The 24754-nt window shown below is 37.7% G+C and overlaps 1 protein-coding gene across 3 annotated transcripts in view; it reads right to left on the bottom strand.

The window, feature by feature from the left end:
- The window catches only part of TRIP4 (thyroid hormone receptor interactor 4), a 71195-nt gene that overhangs the window by 44456 nt on the left and 1985 nt on the right, over positions 1–24754 (bottom strand). For 2 of the 3 annotated variants that reach the window (XM_081229535.1, XM_081229536.1), the window contains exons 2-8: positions 21240–21409; positions 20265–20398; positions 12801–13013; positions 10865–10943; positions 8083–8212; positions 4345–4560; positions 535–661 (exon numbers count right to left, since the gene is read on the bottom strand). In XM_081229535.1, the coding sequence (XP_081085661.1) occupies positions 535–661; positions 4345–4560; positions 8083–8212; positions 10865–10943; positions 12801–13013; positions 20265–20398; positions 21240–21409 (1069 nt within the window). The remainder of the gene's footprint in view (positions 1–534; positions 662–4344; positions 4561–8082; positions 8213–10864; positions 10944–12800; positions 13014–20264; positions 20399–21239; positions 21410–24754) is intronic. The other variant, XM_081229537.1, reaches the window with a different exon arrangement.

Genomic DNA, 24754 nt, shown 5'->3' with positions numbered 1-24754 from the left:
TCTCGACTGTCCTTCCCTCCTTTGGGTTTCCACTGTACTTTATTTACATTTCTATTAATATTAGAGCTGCCTATGTAATCTTTTCCTCTACTAGTCTATGCGTTCTTTGAGGATAGAAGCAGTGTCTGGTTGATCACTTACTTCTGTGATTATACATATTAGATGCTCAATGTACCTGATGGCAAAATGAATGACAACAATGAGTAAGTGAATTAATGTATTAATTTAAAACACCACACTATGGGACTACCCACATTCTATAAAAGATAGAGAAAGAACATTAACAAGAGGACCATGGGATTATTATTTAAAATCTCTATAGTACTTAACAAAACCTTCTTTTGGGAAATACTCAAATGATAACTTGTCACAAGTGCTGCAAAAAAACTGGAAAAATTAGGTCAGAGTATAAGGTGGGTAGGAGTACTGAGAAAGCAGACTGGTATCTACAGCCTATGAAACAGGCACATTTGAAAGGAGAAATATCTGGGCCCAAACTTTTCTCATCATCAGTTAGAGTAAAGGTCCACTAACCTGGGGAGGGGACTGGTACAGGTTGGGATTCACCAGAAGTCCTAAAGGCTCTTCAGAAGATCTATCCAATTTGGTCGGTGGTTGGTTCAAGGTTCCATTGGCAATGGCATGTATTGCCTCATCTAGTCTGTGATAACAAAAGGATGCAATAATTGGTAATGTCCTATGCTCAGAATATCTTTATTTAGCACACACATAAAACTCTTCAACAGTAATAAAACTTGACACTCAAAGAGGGGTCCATGGATGACCTTCCCTGCTCCCCCTACCAACTTCCCCTTCTCTTCACTCCAAGAACCCTAAGGAGTAGGAGTTGGTAAAAGTTCCAGAACACTAAGAAAATAGGTAGGGCACAAGACACTCATTCACCTCTTTAACAAGATTATTAGAAATGCCAAGATTAGAAAAGGTGCCTAGAAACAGTCTGACCCACAGAAGAGTATTCTATGGCAGCCTATTTCTCAACACCTTCAATTATTCTTCTGCCCACTCAGCAGTCCCTCTCCACTCTTCCATGCTGATCTGAAGTCTATCCTTGCTTCATGGCCCAAAACTTCTAAGGAGGCCCTCTACCAGCCCAGAACAAAAGTACTTATTCCTTTCTCTGAAGTCCTGTAGCACTTACTATTTAAAGTCATCAAATATACCCAATGTTATCCAGTGTCTATGGTGTTTGCTATGGGTATTTGGCTCTCAACCTATAAAAGAATGTGATGATTTAATTTAAAGATTATGGGACTAACCCTACTGGTTAGTAAGAGATCATAGGTCTTGCAGGAACCATATCTTATTCTGCTCTACAGCTCTTCATTACTTGCTGCTGTACTCCATGTCCCTGACAGATGCTTGACAAATGTTTGTGGATGATGATTCTAAAGCACGATATAATGAAAAGCTTCTACTAGTAGGAAAGGCTGAACCTGACCTTGAATACAATTAAAGAGATATTTGTTAGGAACCTCTTATACACAAGGCAACTTAAAAGGGGAGGAGGACAGGGCTCCTGCCTTCAGGAAGCTTTAAATCTAAGTGGTAGGTTTAAGACAGCTATAAAGATGATAAACAAAACAAGGAAGGATGTAATTATTACTGTAAGATAGATACAATCCATTTGGTGGTTATTACCCCATCACCCTATGTGTTGTACCAAGTACGTTCAAAGGGGAGGTAGATATCTGAAAGGCAAAGATGGGAGGACGGATATCCAAAGCAAGGAAAAAGCAGAAACAAAGGCATGAACCAAAAAAACAACAACAACAAGAACTTGAGGTAAGAGGCAAGTCTAAAATAGGATGTGGAGGATGGAATCTAAAGGAAGGAAATAGATTTGAGACATAGTACACCGGTTAAGTATATCTAGAACTCTAGAATCTATAAAAGAAATAATATAAATAGCTAATCAATACATTTTTAGAATGCTCAGACTTACTGGCACACAAGCAAAGCAAAAAAAAAGTGAATAAAAATTATGATGAAATACCATTTTTCATGTATCAGAATGGCAAATGTATTTTTTTAATTGTTGAGAAAGAGATGAAGAAACTAGCATCTTGGCACCTGGTGTCAAAAAGTCAAAAAATATGCACAATTTAAATTTTGAGATACTGTCCAATTTCACTTCTAAAAGGCTGTACCATTTTTTATTGAACATAAAAATGATTTTTCTTACACATAAAAATGATTTTTCTTACTATAAAAGCAATCAGTTTATTACAGGAAAAATAGAAAATGCAAATTAATAGAAAGAAAATGAAAAATTCCTAAACCCATCACCCAGAAATAATTTTATTTTTTCTTTATATCTGTGTAATATATGTAACTACATATAATAGCATATATGTAATAGTTGAAAACAAATTAATTATTTTGAAGCTAGTGGTAGAATTTGTTTTAGGGAGAGAATAACCTCTGATTAGGAAAATTCTGTGATGGATTTGCCACAAATGAAAGAGAAAGACCGAGGACTGGGCCATGTAGAAAGCATTGCTGTGTTCGCGCGCGCGCATGCGCGCGCGTGCGTGCGTGCGTGCGTGCGTGTGTGTGTGTGTGTCAGAGAGACAGAGAGATATGTATGCCATTTCCAAAACATGGAGTTAGATCTCCACATGCTTTCTTTTCAGTACTGTGCTAGAGCCAATATGTGTATCTTTTCTCAACTCTGTTCAGTGACTTCATGTTGGTAACTTGAAATTGGCCATGATGTAAATTTTTTTCAATAAACTTTATTTTTTAGAGCAGCTTTAGGTTCACAGCAAATCTGAATGGAAGGTTCAGAGACTTCCCATTTACCTCCTGCCCTCACATATGCACAGCCCCCCCCATCATCAGCTATCCCTCACTAGAGAGGTACATTTGTTATTAATTAATCAATCTACATTGACACATCACTATCACCAAAATCCATAGTTTCCATTTGGGTTCACCCTTGGTGTTGAGACTTGAACATTTTAATATTCCCGTCCTTAGTAAGAGGGCATATCCATTTCCCTACACTCAAAGATTATGCAATATTATAAATTATAAATTTCAGATAATTTAATGATACATTATGTTTCAAAATGTGCATTTCCCTGATAAATAGTTGAGCATCTTTTCAAATGTTTATTGGCTATTTGTATTTCCTCACCTGTAAATTGTCTGTTCTTAGCCTTTGCCCATTTTTCTACTGGATGTGTCTTTTTAACTTGAAGCTCTATATACTATGGATATTGCTCTTTTGAACTGTTAAAACCATTTAAAATGTTTTCTCTCAGTCTTGTACTTCTTTATGTTATTTAAAATATCTGTCTTTTTGACTTCTGGGTTTTGTATCTTGCTTAGAAAGAACTTTATCATACCAAGACATTAACTATATTCTCCTAAATTTCTACTATTCTATTTCTTTCTGATCCTTTTATTTCTTTTGCATTTAACTCTTACTTTTCTTCTCTGTTTTTTTTTTTTTTGGCCACACCACTTGGCTTGCAGGATCTTACCTCCCCAACCAGGGATCAAACCCAGGCCCCCAGCAGTAGAAGCTTGGAATCCTAACCACTAGACTGCCAGGAAATTCCCTTGCATTTAACATACATACATACATACATACATACATACATACATACATTTATTTATTTATTTCTCATTGTGGTGGCTTCTCCTGTTGTGGAGCACAGGCTCTAGGCACATGGGCTTCAGTAGTTGTGGCATGCTGGCTCAGTAGTTGTGGCTCGCGGGCTCTAGTGTGCAGGTTCAGTAGTTGTGGCGCACGGGCTTCGCTGCTCCGTGGCATGTGGGATCTTCCAGAACCAGGGATCAAACCTGTGTCCCCTGCATTGGCAGGCGGATTCTTAACCACTGCGCCACCAGGGAAGTCCCTGCATTTAACTCTTTAGTCAAACTTATTCTCACTGTATGCTTCAAGGTAGAGATCTAATGTAGATTTTTTTCAAAGCTGATGGCCCATCATTTATTTAATCCTTCCCTTACTGTTTAGAAAAGTTTTACACAACTATAGACACACACCCGTACACAAACAATGCAGACGCATGGGTCTCTTTCCAGATTCTATTACATTTCATTCATCTATTCCTGTGCCCAAACTGTACCTCACTGTTTTAATTTTATAAAACTACAGTAGTTATCTAGTAGGTCAAGTGGCCCTCACTGTTCAATTCCAAAGTTTTCTTAGCTACTATTCCATGTTTCTACTCCAAATGAATATGTTGCTCTAAAAATTAACAAAAATAACAGACTCATTAAAGGGGCGGAGGCAAATCCTTTACAGTTAAACTGCTCCCTTCTTTCAGACCCTTTCTGGTGTTGTCCACTTACTTGCTGTGATACTCGGTTAGAGGATTTTCATCTTCCATGATCTTCCTGCCTGCAAAGTCAATGGTGATCTTCTTCGAGAGCCGAGAGGCATGTCGAAATTCTCTCAGCTCCTCCTCTCGCTTCTGTAGGGCTTCCCGTTCAATTCTGGACAACCACTGGTTAGAATCACTGGCAAAGTAATCTGACTCATCATCAATGACTTGGGTCCTTCGAATGCTAAGGAAAAAAAAAGAACACATGGCAGTTAGGTCACCTGTTGACAAACAGGGACTTGATTACTGGGAAGCTATTTCAAGTAGCTCACTCTTCTGCTGTCCTGAAGGTTATTATCTCAAATATAGATGCTCTAGAACGTTCCAAAACTAGGTCAAACTCTGCCTGATTTCCAGCTTCTGCATATACCTTATTCCCACTGCAGACTCAGCTCAGCTCTTAGAACAAATCTCACCCTTGTGGAGGAAAAGACACAGCACCAAAATCTATTGTCCTCCTATTTTCTTACTAGTCCAGCCCTCACCTTCTTATAACTGGGCTTATGTCTGATTTTGCCGCATCTGAGTTCATGTCTTGGCAGCTTACTCAATATCCTAGTCCTTCTACAGTTGGGACCTAGACTATTCCTGCTAAGCCCAATTGCCGCTATTTCCCTTAGAAACTGGAGTTCCGTCCTGGACTCTCAGTCCTATAAGCTTATTCTTAGGATATCTTTAATACTCTACTACTGGAGCACGCGGTGGGGCTGGGATGGCAGGCACCGCCTCTGGCGTCTCTCTGCTGAGTGACCGAAGGGCTCGGGGTCCGACTGCCTGCCTGCTTCTCCCTGCGCATGACTGACAGCCACACGGCTGTCTGTGTGCCTGCCTGCCTGTCTGCCTGTCTGTCTGTCTGCCTGGGTGACCAGCTACCTCTTTGCTTGACTTCTCCTGTCTGACTGACGGGCCAGCCCTCGGCTGCTGTCAGTCCATCCCCCATGCAGGTGATCGGTCCCTGCCCAACAACCTCTGTCTTCTGTCTGTGTGTGACCTCTTTGGGACGTGACTGATGGTTGCCTTTGCCTCTGCGTGGCCCGCCTGCCCGGAGCCCAGCTGCCGTCCGTCTGGGTGACAGGTCTTGTGCTGTCTGGTCGGTGACTTGGGGCAGGTTACAGCTTCCCACCCCAGTCCCCTGCCTGTTCTTCCAGACACCCATCCCTCACGCCAAGCCCAGCTGCCATCCCCTGGGAGCCCACCAGATTGCCCGAAGCACAGAGACAATGGATTTCTGAGAAAGAAGTAGGACAGCAGGCCTCTCACTGTTGTGGCCTCTCCCATTGCGAAGCACAGGCTCCGGACGCGCAGGCTCAGCGGCCATGGCTCACGGGCCTAGCCGATCCGCGGCATGTGGGATCTTCCAGACCAGGGCACGAACCCACGTCCCCTGCATCAGCGGGCGGACTCTCAACCACTGCGTCACCAGGGAAGCCCTGATTTTAGTTATTTGAATCTTCTCTTTCTTAGTCTAGCTAAAGGTTTGTCAACTTTGTTGATCTTTAGAAATATATTTTTTATATTAGTCTCAAATTCAGTGCCCTTGTTTAACAGTTATTATCTAAGAGTTTATCTGTTAAGTATCTGGACTTTTTAAGATAATATCATTCCAATCCTTATAGTTTTCTAATATTTATAAATTTATTTATTTTTCTTGCCTTATTGCATTGACTAGGACCTCCAGTACAAGACATTCTTACCTTTGTCCTGCCCTAGAGGATAAAGTGTTCAATATTTGACCATCAGGGATGTTAGTTGTATATAATGTGTGTGTGCACATGTGTGCATGCATGTGTGTTCCTTATCAGATTAAGTGTGTTCCTTCTATTCCTGGTTTCCTGAGAGTGTTTTAAAAATCATGAATGAGTATTGCAAATTATTAAATGTCATATTAAAAATTATTAAATTATCATATAAAATTTCTCCTTTATTCTGTTTATGTGGTGAAATTGATTACTGACTTTCAAATGTCAAACTACCCTTGTATTCTTGGAATAAACCTCATGTGATAAGGCTGTATAATTTACTTTTGTATATATCATCAGATTTGATTTGTTAAATTTTGTTTACAATTTTTGTAAGTATATTTATGAGAGAGATTAAACTATAATATCACTTTATTTTAATGCAAAGTGTTGGTTTCAAGGTTACATCTTTAATTTCAGTGATTAGTTCATTCATTTAATAAAAATACTGAGGTGTTTGGGATTAAGTGTTAACTTACTATTTGTTTTCCTTTTGTCCTATCTATTCTTTGTTCCTTTTTCTTCTTTGTCCCATTTCTTAGATGAATAAAGTTTTAAAAATTATTAAAAAAAAATACTCTACTACTATATGTCAGTTTTCACCACCTCCCCCATCACCACCCCAACCCTATCCCCAGTCCCTCATTTAACATATTTACAAGGGCCAAGTTCCAAGATATGACAATCAGGCCTATTTCTAAGATCATACCAACAAAGAAATTAAGAACTAGAAGGAATCTTGATGATCCAACTCTCTCCTTCTACAAATAATAAACCTGGGCCTCAAAGAAGTTAAGTGACTACTCCAAAATCATAAATCAGTCTCAACTGCATAATTAATAATTAGTATGATATATTCAGGCATAGGGAAATACTGAAATCAGATTCAGATTTCATTCTTTCAGGACTCAGCTGGAATTATAAAAGTTTTAAAGTAGACTGAGAGTGGTACTATACACAAACCTACATAATGAAATTGGTGCCCTTAGAAACTCGCCAGCACAAGGGCAACAATGCCAATAGGGAGAGACCCTTTCCCAGTTTCTGTTTATCAAAAAATGTACTCTATTTCTAAGCTTCACTGAGTAAGGATAAAAGTGATATTTAAGGATGAAGAGCAAATATTAGTTACAAACCTTGTGGATGGGCTTACTTAACAAAGAGCTTTCAAAGTAGATCTCATGTATTCACAGCAAATGATTTGAAAGTAGTAGGTGTGTCTAACCAAAGGATTATAATGCTAGGAATAGACATATTCAGTTACCACAGTAAGAGATGCAAGGTCTTTCTAAGGATTCTCACACGGCCACTTGAGAAGTGAGCATTTAAGTCCTATTTAAACATTCTTTACCACTAATTGGTCTTCAATACACATTTTGTCCAAAAGAAAAAAAAATGAAAGAGAAAAAAATAAAAAACAGAACTAACAAATCCATAAATCTGTCTCCTGAAGAGAGGTGAGTGGGCTCAATGACAAAAGTGTAGGAGTGTAAAACTCAATTTAGGGACATTATTGAATCAGAAAACAAATTTAGTGTCAAAGGAAAATGGGAGGGTAACTCATGTCTTCCCATGAGGTGGTGTTAACACTCTCTCAGAGATAGCTTCTTATGGAGTATCCAGAGGCCCCCCAACAGTTTGCACATGGTAGGCACTCTAACATATGCTGACTGAATAAACGGATGGTTTCAAGTGAAACAAGTGGGGAACTGTGTCAACCCAAATCAACTTTCCATGGGGTACACTCGCATTTGCCAAGAATCAAAAAATATTGCAGGGTAGGATCCTCTCGGTGGGAGCCTATCTTATTCAGACATGATTCAAAAACAAGCTGTAGACCTCCTCCACAGAGCATCTGGCTCTTTTTTTGTTGTAAACACTTTCATAGTCCACCCTAAGAAGGTATCAAGTACGAAAATAATGGACTACTCTATTTCTTAGCATTTTTTATTCTAACCACATCATACCTAGTCCTGTCAAACTCTAACAGTTTGTCTTTATGCTTGATAGCCTTCTCCAGACCAGATTTAAATCGCAATTCTTGATGAGGAAGAAGGTCCTTGGTAGAGACGTCCACTTTTCCAGAATTCTCTGTCCCTGAAATTCAATAAGGAAATCAAATGGTGTCAGTGAATCATACCAATTAGTTGTATCGCTGTGAAGCAAAGAACAAAATATCAGTAGATCTGGCTGTGCCCCTAATGACTGATAGCCTTCATTTCAATGGAAAACAAACAGGTACACAGGCCAGGCTTTACTTGTCAGGCATCAAGTGGCGCTTGACACATAATACATTCTCAATAAATGTTAAGGATCTACTTCTTCCCTTATGGAAATGTGGATCGCTAAGGGTAACAAACTGTTTAACAACACAATATAAAAATGCCTTTACAAGAAAAACTTTATTGAGTAGGGCTAAATATCACCTTTGAACATACTTTTATATATCAAAGCTAAAAACTAAATAATAAAAGGAAAAAAGAGAAGAAATTGCAGAGAGGGACAGAAATGAATAATGAGAACTTATCAGATGCTAAGGCACTTCATATGTACTATAGTACTTAATTCTCACTATAACCCTGTAAGACAGTTTATATTATCTTTGTTTTACAGATAAAGAAACTGAAATTCAGAGACATTAGTAAATTTACTGAGTTCATTAAGTCAGAAATTAAAAGGTAGAAACAAAATTTAAAGTTAGGTCTGTCTGGACTTCCCTGGTGGTGCAGTGGTTAAGAATCCGCCTGCCAATGCAGGGGACATGGGTTCAAGCCCTGGTCCGGGAAGATCCCACATGCTGCGGAGCAACTAAGTCCGTGCACCACAACTACTGAGCCTGCACTCTAGAGCCTGCGAGCCACAACTACCGAGCCCACATGCCACAACAACTGAAGCCCGCACACCTGGAGCCCACGTTCTGCAACAAGAGAAGCCACCACAATGAGAAGCCCGCGCACTGCAACGAAGAGTAGCCCCCACTCGTCGCAACTAGAGAAAGCCCACATGCGGCAACAAAGACCCAACGCAGCCAAAAATAAATAAATAAATAAATAAATTTAAAGTAAAATAAAATAAGTTAGGTCTGTCTAACTCTAAAGCCCACATTCATTCCTCGGCCCATGTGTTATCTTCCTTTGTGACAACACACCATAAATCTATATATCCCAGAAAAGATAGCCATAAATTATGATAGAACCAAGATCTAAAATGTGTTAGGAAAACAACTAAGCTATAATGAAGGCTGACCTTTCTCTATACCTAAAACTCTAGGCCTATTTAAAGTCCTAAAAAAAAAAAAAGTCCTGTCAAATCTTTCTTTTAAAATTAAAAAAAAAGAGAGATTGATTCTTGTGTTCTGAATATAAGAAAAGCACTGAGAACTACCTTTTCTCATAATAATGACCCTAGAAAAATCCAAATGGAAAAAATATGGAGACATGTTCTACCTCATTAATAATAATAATAATAAATTACAACTATAAAAATAAAATAACATGAAATGTCAAAACCCAATAGTGACAGGTTTTGGGGTAAAATACTAACATTGTTGTAGACTAGTACAATATTTTGGTAAAGTAATATGGCAAATACATCTTAAGTGTCAAAAATGATAATATTCTTTGACTCAGTAATCCCATTCCTAGGAATTTATCCCAAGGAAATAAATCAAAGATATAATATTAACAAAGTTGACCACTTGTGGTATTAGTTATAATTGGGAAAGAGTCAAAATATCCAGTAATAAGGAAATAGATAATCAATTATAATAAATAAATTTAATGACTATTTTTAAGCACTAAAAATTACAAATATGAAGAATATATGGCAACATAAACAATAATTATAAAACATTAGTTAAAAAAGGAAAAACATAAAATTCTATATACACTATGATTACTACTTCATAATACCAACCAATCTATCTATATTTAAAAAACAACTATGAATTAAAGCAGGAACAAAATATTTGCACAAATGGAAAGTAATGAGTATATCGTTTTCCCTTTAAAAATGTCCTTAAGTATTTTGTCATGCTTTTTTCAACTATAAAAAACTTTGAAGAGTTGCAAAAAAAGTAGAGTTCCTGTATACCTTTCATTCATCTTCCCTTGTTAGCATCTGATCTCACATAACCATAGTACAATTATCAAAAGTAAGAAATTAACAATAGTACAATACCATTAACTATATTACAGACTTTATTTGGATTTCAACTTGTTTTCCACTAATATTATTTTTCTGTTTAGGGATCCAATTCAAGATCCTACAATGCAATTAGTTGTAGTGTCTCCTTAGTCTCCTCCAAACCATTACGATTCTTCAGTCTTTCCTTGTCTTTCATGATCTAGCACATCTCCAATTCTTAAACTTTCATCCAATAATTTTAGCATCTACTGGTGGATCTTGCCTGTAGCAATTACTATCAATACTACTGTGGTGTTGACATGGTGATTTTCTGTTACCATAATTCCTTCACTTTATTAATTGGAATTCTATAAGAGCAGTTCCTTCTCTCCCATTTATTAATTTATTCAGTTACTTCATGACATTAATTTTATTCTTTGGGTTATAATCCAATAGTATTATTATTAGTTATTTTGCTCAATGTTAGGTGATTTTAATAAGAACTTAAAAAAATGAGTAAATAAATTGCATCTTACATACCAGGATACAAGTAAGAGAAACAATCACAGATACAACAAAAGGTATCCATAACTACAGTGACCCAATTAGAAGACTGCTGCCTACCTGACATGAGCTTCTTCAGCAGTTTCTGGCTCTTGTTTGAGTCACGCTGTAAAATATCCTGTTCTTCACGAGTACATACCTATAAAGTAATAAGAGTAAGACACGTGATCCAATAGTTAAATGATAGTGTTTGCCTGATATACTTAAAAAGTAACCTCAAATTACACATTAGATACGGCAATAAAATAGACTGTCAGTGTTTTTTAATCCAGACAAATATACCAAAAAAAAAGTATACCCAAATGAGTTTTGCCCTAGTCTCTTTCCATTTCTCCCTTATTTTATGAACCATACAAAAAACTGATATCACTACAAGTGTCCCTGAATGACAGTTTAAAAAAAAATCTAACCTACTTTCAAAAGATAAAGATTTGCCACCACTGAGAATATTGAAAAAATATACAAGACTTTTTTTTATAGCCTTCCAGTTCTAATCGTGAAATCTAAGTCTTACAAGAGAATTGCTAAGCAAGTGTCTTATTTATTTATTTGTTTGTTTGTTTTTGGCTGCACCATGCGGCACGCAGGATCTTATCTCCCCAACCAGGGATTGAAGCCATGCCCCCTGCAATGGAAGCAGGGAGTCTTAACCACTGGACAGCCAGGGAAGTCCCACAAGTGTCTTATTAAAAAGAGCCAGAAAAAGAAGCAGTGAAAACTAGTCTAGCTTTTATATGTATTTTGCTTCTTTGCCTTCAAACATTACCTGCTTATAAAGTAATAAACACATTAAGCAAAGAAAAAGTTCTGTTTATTATAAAATCACTAGAAGTGTAAGAAGGGAGGTTACTTAAAAGCAGAAGGGGTTACTTAAAAACAATTTCATATTAAGTTTATGAAACTACAAGACCTCAAGGCCAATCTGCTTTACATTACTCTGTTTCTTGAATTCACCGAAGGATCCAAGGGACCTAACAGAAAACACTGTACTTGCTAGCAGTTGCCTGAGTGGCACACAGAAGCTGTAGGGTGTTTCTCTAGAGAAAAGCCCCATATGGGAGGACATTTGATGCTGTTTTATGAACATTTTTGATATTAGATACTACATTTTTCAGGTCATCCATTGTCTATCAGCTTATTATCTGAGTATATTAAAAAATTAAAGGCCCCACGAGAGAAGGGAAAACAAAGCAACACAAAATGTATACCTTCACCAATACCAAATGCCATTGCTTCTGCCAGTCAGCTCAACTGGCAGAATAAGCCTTCCAGACAACTCACTAGGGTGTTTGTAACAGAGTCATTACAACTACACTTTTGAGGTCACTTACTCAGATAATGAGGAGCTATAAAAAGGAGGTGTTGGGCTTCCCTGGTGGCGCAGTGGTTGAGTCTGCCTGCCGATGCAGGGGACACGGGTTTGTGCCCCGGTCCGGGGAGATTGCACATGCCGCGGAGCGGCTGGGCCCGTGAGCCATGGCCGCTGAGCCTGCGCGTCCGGAGCCTGTGCTCCGCAACGGGAGAGGCCACAACAGTGAGAGGCCCGTGTACCGCAAAAAAAAAAAAAAAAAAAAAAAAAAAGGAGGTGTTCTGGAAAAAGAAGCTATAGACTTGAGGATTACATCACAGTGGCTCTGTAACCCTAGGAATATGAGCCACATCTGAAGACTGACAAAAATTTTTGACATTTCAGGCCCTAAAGTTTTCTTAAATAGAACTTAATCTGACACAAGACTCAACAAGGTATGTTCTCAAAATATTCTCACAAATAGGCCTCAGTTCTAGGATATCAACTTGGGTTTTTGACTAAAGTTCCTGCTACAAGAATTTACTGGTGGCACAACAATGTAAATCAACTATACTTCAAAAAAAATAAAAAAGAATTTACTGGACACCTTAGGGAAGAAATTTACTATGAAAAAGAGAAATTACTAGGGGTGTGAATGTCCCTATGTATAAAACTGAAGAGTAGTAAAATAGGAAAGAAACAATTTACCAGAGTACCACAGAATAAGCAGGGGCCAGAACCCTCTTGTTCACAGACAATACGCCCACAGATCAGACAGTTATTGATCAGCTTGTGCTTCTGGCCCAGGCAATCACAAGTGTGGCGACCAGGGATCAGGACTGCAAGCTTGTCCTGTCCCTCTTTTGTATATAAACTGACAAACTTTGTCTTCTTCTTTAAGGAGCTGCTGTTCTCTTGTGCCTGATCGTACAAAGATATCAGAAATAACATCAAATAATTAATGACAATGAAAACAGTCAAGAGAGAAAAACCTCAGTTCTGTTCAATAATAACTTATACCCTTCCCAGCAACCATGAAAGAAGGAAGTAGGAGAAATACAAATGAGTTATAATCAAGGGTCTAAGTAAAGATTATGCCCTAGAAAAACTAGTTAATATACTCTGCTTTTTCTGCTAGTAGCTGTCAGCCCTGTATTATAGCTGGTGGAAGGTAAATGTAGCAATAAAAGCTGTTTATGTGACATATTTAGGTACAGCTAAATTGGAGATCATAGAAAACAAAAATGCCTCTAAAAGCAGATGATATTCACAGATATGGAAATAAGAACAATCAGTAAAGTAAGAAAAATCTATAAAAAATTGACTCAATAAGAAAAAGACAGATAACACAGTGGAAAAATGGGCAAAGGACCTAAACAGGAACTTCATAAAAGAAGATATCCAAACAGCCAACAGACACATGAAGAGGTGCTCAACTTCATCAGTCATCAAGATAATATAAAATAAAACCACAGTGTAATACTACTGCGCACCAACCAGAATAGCTAAATTGAAAAGACAGAAAATGCAGAGTGTTGGCAAGGATATAGAACAATTAGAACTCTCACGCATCGTTCGTGGGAGTGTAAACTGGTATCTACTAAAGCTGAGCATATGTATATCCTGTGACCCAGCAATTCACCTCTTGGACATATACTCAACAGAAATGAGTAAATATGTTCAACAAAAGACATATACAAGAACATTCACTGCAGCATTAGAATTGGAAAACTACCCAAATGTTCAACAGTAGATTGAATATTCACTTAACAGAATCCTATATAGCAATGAGATAAACCATGTGACACAAAAGAGTATATACTATTTAACTCCATTTATACAAAGTTCATAAGCAGGCAAAACTAATCTATGATGTTCAAAGTCAAAATGGTGTTTTCCCTTGGGAGGGTTTTCATTGTGGGGCACATGGGAGTTTTTTAGAGGAATGGTAATGTTTTATTTCTGGCTATACAGGTATGGTCAGTTTGTGAAAATTCATTTATTCACTTCTGTATATATGTTATAAAATAAAAACTTTAAAAAGAGAACTATATCAGCCTCTGCCTTAGTCCATTCTGGCTGCTGTAACAAAATATCACAGACTAGGTAGCTTATAAACAACAGAAACTTATTTCTTATAGTTCTGGAGGCTGAAGTCCAGGTTCAGGGTGCAAGCATGGTTGGGCAAGGGCCCTCTTCCAGGTCACAGAAATTACTTCTTTGTTGTACGTGGCAAAAGGGGCTAGGGACTGTGAGGTCTCTTTTATAAGAGCACTAACCCCATTCATGAGGACTCCACCCTCATGACATAAGAACCTCCCAAAGGCCCCACTTCCTAATTCACACTGGGCATTAGCATTTTAAGGTATAAATTCTGAGTGGTACACAAACATTCAGACCACAGCAGTTTTTGACACTTAAGGTGCATAGATGCCTCTCCTATGGTGTAGTCCTACTTTCCCTTTAAATTGAGAGTTTCTCAATCATTTCCAGAGACTGAAGTTTCAAAGAAAAATCTCAGGAGTCCTAGTGGATAGGAGAGTTATAACAATGAAGGTAACAATTCTTTGGTTACTATAAAGAGAGGTAACACGCCCTAATGTCCAAAGCCAAAACTTGAGATATACAGACAGTATCAAATAAGTCAACATAGGTAAATGTTAAAATCTAAGACAAGTGCTAAGGATGTTATCTAATTCTAGCAGGTGGTCATTTTTCAAACTGGTCAATTATACCTTTGCTCTCAGGGATGTTTGTGAGGGGAAGACTAAAATCTCTAAGCAGAAACTTCTATTTCACTCCCTTTAAAGTATCCAGTTACATTAAAATAACACATTTGAGGGATTGAGGGCTGTGCTTTGATTAGGTCTTTTATCCATAACAGGCAGCAAGTATTTATTGAGAAGGAGGAAAGACAGAGTAATAGAGGAGAGAAGGGGAGAACAGGGCAAGCCAGAAAATTCATAACATATCACTCCTCTGCCTAAAACCATTCAGAGGGGTGGGGAGGAGGGGTTAAATAATTAAAAAACAAAATACAAAATACAAAAAACAAAACCACTCACTGGCTTCCCATTGTGCTTAAAATTTAATCCAAGCTACTTCTAATGACCTATAAAGCCTTACATATGGCCCTCAGGAGCTCTCTAGCCTCACCTACACATCATTCTTCCCCTGTCCACTATGCTCCAGCCACACAGGTCTTTTGATACTTCTGAGAACACTTTTCTCCATCTCCCCTTTGCACTTGTTATTCCCTCTTTCGGCATTGTTCCCAGCCCATCTCTTTACATAGTGGTTCCTTTGCAGTGTTCAGGTCTTAGCTGTAATTTCACTCCCTCAGAAAGGCTTTCCCTGAATACCCTACCTACATTAGCTCCCACCCTTCCAATAACTGCCTATCACACTGCCCTTTTAATTTCTTTCATGTTAGTTTTCACAATATGTAATTACTTTAAAAAATCTCTTTGGGCTTCCCTGGTGGCGCAGTGGTTGAGAGTCCGCCTGCCGATGCAGGGGACACGGGTTCGTGCCCCGGTCTGGGAAGATCCCACATGCCGCAGAGCGGCTAGGCCCGTGAGCCATGGCTGCTGAGCCTGCGCATCCGGAGCCTGTGCTCTGCAAGGGGAGAGGCCACAACAGTGAGAGGCCCGCCTACCGCAAAAAAAAAAAAAAAAAAAAAAAAAAAAAATCTCTTTGACTATCTTTTCTACCTCTCCTCTGAACCACTAAAATGTAAACTCTAGGAGGGCAAGAAACCTTAATGAGTCTTGCTTATTGCTATATCTCAAATGCCTAAATCAGTTCTTGACACACAACAGACACACAATAAAAACTTCTGAATAACCAAATGAATTGCCTGAGAAAATTGAAGACAGATTTAAGATTTACCTACAAGTCCCAAAATGGAACTGGACATACAGTCTGACCATCATTTTTCATGGTTCCAGATCTTCAAATTTGCCTACTTGCTAATATTTATTTGTAACCCCCAAATCAATACTCCAGGTGCTTTCACAGGCATTCATGGACACGCACAGAATGGCAAAACATTTGAGTCACCAAATGCACACATTTTCAGCTAAGGTTGGGCAATGCAGTGATCTGCCTTCTTGCTTCAGCTCTCATACTGTAAACAAGTATCCTAAGTCTACTTAGTGCCATTTCTTTGCATTTCTGTGCTTTTTGTTGGCAATCTCACCATTTAATATGGCCCCCATGCATAATAGGAAGTGCTATCTAATGTTCCTAAGCACAAGAGGCTGTACCTTATATGGAAAATAGGTATATTACATGAAAGGATGCTCAACATCGTTAATTATCAGAGAAATGCAAATTAAAACCACAATGAGAAATCACCTCACACCTCTCAGAATGGCTATCATGAAAAAGACCACAAATTACAAATGTTGGTAAAAATGTGGAAAAAAGGGAACCCTCATACACTGCTGGTGGAAATGTTAACTTGGTATCGTCACTGTGGAAAACAGTATGGAGGGGCTTCCCTGGTGGTGCAGTGGTTAAGAATCCACCTGCCAATGCAGGGGGCATGGGTTTGAGCCCTGGTCCAGGAAGATCCCACATGCCGCAGAGCAACTAAGCCTGTGCACTACAACTACTGAGCCTGCGCTCTAGAGTCTGCAAGCCACAACTACTGAGCCTGCAAGCCACAACTACTAAAGCCTGCGTGCCTAGAGCCCGTGCTCTGCAATGACAAGCTACCGCAACAAGAAGCCTGTGCACTACAACGAAGAGTAGCCCCAGCTCACCACAACTAGAGAAGGCCTGCACACAGCAACAAAGACTCAACACAGCCGAAAATAAATAAAATAAAATAAATTAATTAAAAAAGAAAAGAAAACAGTATGGAAGTTTCTCAAAAAACTAAAAGTAGAACTACCATATGATCCAGCAATTCCACTCCTGGGTATATATCCCAAAAAGAAATGAAAACACTAATTTGAAAAGATACATATACCCAATGTTCATATCAACGTTATTTACAATTGCCAAGATATGGAAGCAACCTAAGTGTCCATCAACAGATAAATGGATAAAGATGTGGTATATATACACAATGGAATACTATTCAGTCATAAAAAGAATGAAAAATTGCTATTTGCAACAACATGGATGGACTTGAAGGGTATTATGCTAAGTGAATAAGTCAGAGAAAAACAAATACTGTATGATATCACTTATATGTGAAATCTAAAAAATAAACTAGTGGATATAACAAAATAGAAACAGACTCACAGATATATAGAGAATAAAAGATAGGGGTAGGGGATTAAGAGGTACAAACTATTATGTATAAAATAAATAAGTTACAAGGATACACTGTACAACACAGGGAATATAGTCAATATTTTATAATAACTATATGTGGAATGTAAACTTTAAAAATTGTGAATCACCAGGAATTCCCTGGCAGTCCAATGGTCAGGACTCCATACTTCCACTGCAGGGGGCATGAGTTCAATCCCTGGTGGGGGAATTAAGATCCTGCAAGCCCCCCAAAAATAAATAAAAATAAATAAATAAAAATAAAATAAAAATTGTGAATCACTATGTTGTACACCTATAACATATAATATTGTACATCAACTATAATTCAATAAAAAATAATAATAATAAATAATAAATAATAATAATAATAAAGAAAGGTGTATTAGATAAGCTTTCTTCAGGCATGAGTTACAGTGCTATTGGCTTTGACTTCAATGTTAATGATCAACAATATATATTAAATAAAGTGTCTTTAAACAGAAACACACATAAAATGAGGTTATGTTTTTTTTTTCTTTTGTGGTACGCGGGCCTCTCACTGTTGCAGCCTCTCCCGTTGCGGAGCACAGGCTCCGGACGCGCAGGCTCAGCAGCCATGGCTCATGGGCCCAGCCACTCTGAGGCACGTGGGATCTTCCCCGACCTGGGCACGAACCCATGTCCCCTGCATCGGCAGGCGGACTCTCAACCACTGCGCCACCAGGGAAGCCATGAGGTTATGTTTTGATTGGTTGATGGAAATGTGATCAGAGGCTCCCAGAAACCTAACCCTGTATTTCCCCTAGAAACAATGGTTCTGTATACACCACGGCTTTAAAAAAAATGAGTGGGCTTCCCTAGTGGCACAGTGGTTAAGAATCCACCTGCCATTGCAGGGGACACGGGTTCAAGCCCTGGTCCAGGAAGATCCCACATGCTGCGGAGCAACTAAGCCCGTGCGCCACAACTGCTGAGCCCGCGCTCTAGAGTCCACAAGCCACAACTACTGAGCCTGTGTGCCACAACTACTGAAGCCCGTGCACCTAGAGCCTGTGCTCCACAGCAAGGGAAGCCACTGCAATGAGAAGTCTGTGCACTGCAGTGAAGAGTAGCCCCTGCTCCCCGCAACTAGACAAAGCCCACACACAGCAACGAAGACCCAACGCAGCCAAAGATAAATAAATTAATTAAATAAATTTATTTAAAAAAATGAGCTGCATAATATCCCACCAAATGAGGGAATAATAATTTATTTAATCTGTCTCTTACTGCTAAAAAATCAGGTCAGTTCATATTTTCAATATTATAAATAACATTATACAGAACATACATTTTTTGTGTGCATTTCTGATTACTTTGTTAGATATATAAGTCATATTAATAAGTCAGAAGTATATGAACATTTCCACAGTTCTTGATATATGCTGCCAAACTGCCCCCAGAAAGCTTAAACCAATTTACATTGCCACCAGTAGTGTATAGGAGGTTCCTGTTTTAATACAACTTCATCATCACTGTATCTGTTTTTAAAATCTTTGAGGGACTTCCCTGGCAGTCCAGTGGTTAAGACTCCAAGCTTCCACTGCAGGGGGCACAGGTTCAATCCCTGGTCCAGGAACTAAAATCCCGCATGTTGCGTGGCACGGCCAAAAAAATTTTTAAAAATAAAATCTTTGACAATGTGATATGCCATATCTCAGGGATTTAATGTGTATTTATTTGATTACTAGTAAAATAACCAACCATCCTTTTTTTCCTGGGACTTAGGGGAAATCTCAGAATACAGGACTTTTCAGTGCTAAAACCAGAAGAGTCTAGGCAATTAGGGTGACAAACTGGACTCTTAATTACTAGTAAGGATAAACATTTTTAATGTTTATTGGTCATTTGTATTTTTTCTTTTGCTTGTGACAGTCTTTGCTCATTTTATTCCAATTAATAAAAGGCTTAAGACTATTTTTTTTAAGTTCACATTATTTGGGAAACACTTTTCCATGTTTTTTTGCATGGTCATCACTCAGAATTTTTTGATCACTACTCTTCCATCTTAGCATAATTAACTATTCCCTTCTGCTGGGAAATTTAGCTTGTCAAATTGCCCTGAATATAAATATTTCTGCTTACCTCACAGGGCTATTTTTAGAGCCAAGAGAGAATACGAAAGAGCTCTAAATGCTAAATAATGATGATGATGATGGGTAGTGAATGGCCTAAAATAGGAACGCTCTTAAAACAGCTAGAATTGTGCATTCTTTTAGTACAAAGCCACAAAAAATGTTGAAATTGAAGTCCTGGTGTATTTCATTAAATATTTTCTATCACATCTATCTATCTACAATCTCTAAGCGAAGAAGTCCTTTTTTTTAAAAAAAAAATTTATTTATTTTATTTATTTATTTTTGCCTGCAGTGGGTCTTTGTTGCTGTGCGCGGGCTTTCTCTAGTTGCAGTGAGTGGGGGCTACTCTCGTTGTGGTGCGAGGGCTTCTCATTGCTGTGGCCTCTCTTGTTGCGGAGCACAGGCTCCAGAGGCGCAAGCTCAGTAGTTGTGGCTCACGGGCCTAGTTGCTCCGCGGCATGTGGGATCCTCCCAGACCAGGGCTCAAACCCGTGTCCCCTGCATTAGCAGGCAGATTCTCAACCACTGCGCCACCAGGGAAGCCCCAGCAGGTGGATTCTTAACCACTGTGCCACCAGGGAAGCCCGAAGATGTCCTTTTAATACTTATTTAATCAGGCTGTCAAAAAATATCTACCATATAGAAAGTAATATGTTATCATTATCACTCTCTAAAATTCATGCATTTGTTGAAAAGTTGCCATTCTAGACCAATTTATACCCTTTGCTCTCTGAAATGTATCAGTTTCTCCATATAGCCAGAAAAGCCTCATTTTCTAAGCACTCACCTTGGCCAAATCAAAAGGTGTTTTGACCTCTATGGTTGTGTCAGGTTCAGTAAATGCAGGAACTTCCTGTCTGTTTCTCCCTTTCCGCCTACTCCTCTTTAGCTGGTCTCCTGACCTCTGCCCATCTAAAATTTCTTTAAAGAAGAAGAAGACAAAAAAAAAAAAAAATATATATATATATATATATATATATGTACATAAATAGATTGGAAATAGTAGGATTCATTGGTGAATTAATAGCTAATAAAGAGAAGGCAATGCTTAATATTTAGAGTCAATATAAGAAGTCAGGCAGGTTTTTAAATTATCTTTTCCTCTCAAATCAGAATTAAATTTAAACCATCATTTTCAAGATTGTAGTCAATAATAAAGACTACTGGCTAAAATTAAGATGTTAAATTAAAGGGAATTCCCTGGCAGTCCAGTGGTTAGGACTCCGTGTTTTCACTGCCAAGGGCCTGGATTCAATTCCTGGTGTGGGAACCAAGATCCCGCAAGCCATGCGGCAACCCCCCCCCAAAAAAAAAGTTAAATTAAAATCTGATATTTTAGACTGTATAATAATAATGACTTATTTAGTTTGGTGCTCATCTTTTGTACTGTTGAACTTAATAGTGACTTCTAAATGCTATTCATACTAAAACTGGTCAACATTTACTTACATTCATGTATACACGTAACTAAAGTTTTTCTTTAATCTATGTATAAATTTTTCAAGTTATTCTGAAGCCACATTTGTATCTATAAACAAGTATTTTTGTGATATTTTCTAAGCTGAAAAAGTCTGAACTAAAACAATACTCATTACAGATCAAGTAGAACTGAACTAAAAACATGTATATATATGATTCTGCTTAAGTTAATCGTGAGGAAATATGGGTGACAGAACATACCAGGTCCTATAAACCAGCTAATTTACCAATATTTCAACTTTTACTTTAATTTACTTAAGTTAATTACATTAACTTAACTTACCATCTTTTTTGAAGGACTGCTGCAGAGCATCAGAAATCAGCTCCTGATCATTCTTTTGCCATTTAGTTACAAGCTCTTCTATGAATTGACCTTTTCTGCCCTCATTTCCCTGAAGAAGGTCAGTAACATATTCTCGTATCTCTTCAGCACTCTCAATTGACAAAACATACCTCAAGAAGCAAAGAAATAAGTTGTTAAAACAAGGCTAGCTTATACTATGTTTTTCAATAATCGTAACAGAGATCAAGGTAGTAAAAAACATTCATTAATCCATTACAGTGTTTATTTTGAGCCAAGTTCTAGGTCAGATGCTAGGGATATAAATTTGATTAGAACAAAGACTCTGACCTCAAGTAGTTCATAATATAACCTTCATGTAATCTTCTTGTATTTCTAGAATCAAATCAGTGTTTTGAAGATAGGTTTGTGGAGCTGTCCTTAACATAGGAATACTTTCTAACCTAAATGCGAAAAGAATGAAAAAGAATAGATACATGTACATGTATAACTGAATCACTTTGCTGTACACCTGAAACTAACACAACATTGTTAATTAACTACACTCCAATATAAAATAAAATTTTTAAAAAATTTACAGTATACTAAATAAGTGTTTGTTTTACTATTTTTAAAATTTATTCTGACAGCAGGAGAGTTTTTAATATTTTGACACACATTTTTTTTTTGTGGTACGCAGGCCTCTCACTGTTGTGGCCTCTCCCGTTACAGAGCACAGGCTCCGGACGCACAGGCTCAAAGGCCATGGCTCACGGGCCCAGCCGCTCCGCGGCATGTGGGATCCTCCCGGACCGGGGCACGAACCCATGTCCCCTGCATCGGCAGGCGGACTCTCAACCACTGCGCCACCAGGGAAGCCCCTGACACACATTTTTGAAGGTCATGGAATAATACAAAATTTCCCCATTTTTTTATTAAGACCATTTTATTAAGATTTTTTTATTGCAGATTGCATGGTTATTTTTACGGTTCCATACTACTGTGCAAAGCAAGGACTACTTATGTTTTGATTGAGGGATGGTTACAAGGCTATATATACTTGTCAAAACTCATCAAATTTTACATTTAAAACAAGTGACTTGAATAAAAATTACATCTCAAAAAAACTGTTAAAAATAACTTATTAAAAAAAAGAATACTTTCCATAACCACACATCTGCAGTCATTATATTTTCCTAGGAACAATACAAATTACTTCATCTTTATACTGCAAAACCTAAAATTTCTTTTTTGCTAAAAATATGAATATATACTACAAGCTAACCAGTTACTGATTTAACATTCTTAAAAATTATAAATCAAGATTAGCATCACATCAGAATGAGCAGATCTATTTTAAGAAAATGGTATGAAGGGTTCCTAAAAGTGAAATGGGGTGGGAGTACAAGTCAGTACAACTTTTCTATAAATCAATCAGCCAATATATTTAAAGTGCTTTAAAACGAATCCAATAATTCCATTTACAGAACTCTCTAAGAAATAAGAGACAGGAAAGTTTATGCAAAAAATTTGACTACATCATTATTTGAGTTAGTGAAAAACTGGAAACTATTTTAAACATTCATCAATGAAAGGGGCAAATGAATTCAAGTTTTTGGACTTTACAAAATATAATATGTGACCACAAAAAGTGAAATTTTTGAATAATTATTTTTTAAAAAAAATCACTGACTTGTTTATTTTACTTTATTATTATTATTATTTTTGGCCATGCCATGCAGCTGTGGGATCTTAGTTCCCCAATCAGGGACTGAACCCGCGCCCTTGGCAGTGAAAGCACGGAGTCCTAACCAATGGACTGCCAGGGAATTCAGTAATTCAGTAATTTCTCAGTATTTATTATTACTTGAGAAAACACTCTCATATAAAGTGAAATAGTAGGACAGACTATACAGCATATGATCCCAATTGCTATAAAAGGAATGTATATATCCATACACTTATGTGTAGAAAAAAGGCTAGAAGGTTATACACCAAAATGATTACCACTAAGAGAGATGATTAAAAAGAGTTTGGGTTTATTTTTATTTTTTTTCCCTACAATGAATATATTTTGAAAATGTATTATAATATGCATAGGAAAATACACTAAGAGAGAAATGATGGTTATCTCTGGGTTGTGGTATTATGGTAATCTTGGTTTCCTTCTTTACGCTTTTCTGATTTTTTTGTTTTCTACAGGGACTATGTCACATCATTAGAGAAGTAAGAAGTGAAAAAATTAAGATATCAGACCATGAAAGCATTATATGATCTGAAGAAACTGTAAAGTAGATACACTGGTATGAAATGTAAGAAAAATTATTATAATAATGCCATAATAAGGATATAATGCTATATCCTTTAAATTAAAAAAAATCATGTAATTGTCCCATCCTTGGTAGTACTGGGTTCTTTTCCTCATGTGGTGGTCGATTTGCAGAGTTACAATCTATAAGTGAACAAACCTGTGCCTTTGTGCCTCTTTAAGAGCATCTTCTAATCCATCACCAAATTTTTTTTAAATACACAATTGTTTTTCAGGACTTTCAAGGTTTAATCACCTTGATCCCCAAACTTACCAGGCCCCATTAAAATATTAATTGGTGGGCTTCCCTGGTAGCGCAGTGGTTGAGAATCTGCCTGCCAATGCAGGGGACACGGGTTCGAGCCCTGGTCTGGGAAAATCCCACATCCCGCGGACCAACTAGGCCCGTGAGCCACAACTACTGAGCCTGCGCGTCTGGAGCTTGGGCTCCGCAACAAGAGAGGCCGCGACAGTGAGAGGCCCGCGCACCGCGATGAAGAGTGGCCCCCGCTCGCCGCAACTAGAGAAAGCCCACGCACAGAAACGAAGACCCAACACAGACAAAAGTAAATAAATAAATAAAAATTAAAAACATTTAAAAAAAGATTAATTGACATCAAGAACTCAGAGCTGCAAGGAACCTCAAGGATCATTTAACTCTGGAGTATTCAAACCACTAGGGAATTATTTAAAGAGTTTCAGAAACAATTGAATAAATGTCATTTAACTATTTAACAAAGTATAATAAAGAACATCATACATTCAAATGTGTTATATACCAAATCTTAACAAAACAGATTCATCCAAAACATGAACTAATGCAGATTGTGGAACAAAGTTTATTTTGCTTACTCTGTGCATAGACCTTAAGGTCTCATAAATGTATCACTGATTAGGAAGGTAGTAGCTCTGTGCTGTCTTTTTAAAAAATTCAGGCTGCTCATGTCAAATTGTTCTAGCTAGCACACTAGTATATAGTACACCTGGGTAATTCTCAATTAATATCAGGCAAGGCAAGGCACAGCAAATTTACACAGCCAATGCTTTCATTGTGCCATCATAGCCTGTTGTGCAATAACTAGTGAAAACCTAGGAAGTGGTTCCAATAGCATTATATTATAGGTAGCTTTAGGGCTTATTTTAAGTTTTGAATAATTCTTGTCTAACTTATATTTATAAATATTTTTAAATGCAAGCAGGTGTACAGCCA

The sequence above is a fragment of the Mesoplodon bidens genome (genome assembly GCF_964165515.1).
Source record: "Mesoplodon bidens genome assembly, chromosome: 3".
Taxonomy (NCBI): domain Eukaryota; kingdom Metazoa; phylum Chordata; class Mammalia; order Artiodactyla; family Ziphiidae; genus Mesoplodon; species Mesoplodon bidens.
The sequence above is the reverse complement of the archived record's forward strand: the minus strand, read 5'-3'. Positions and strand labels throughout refer to the sequence as shown.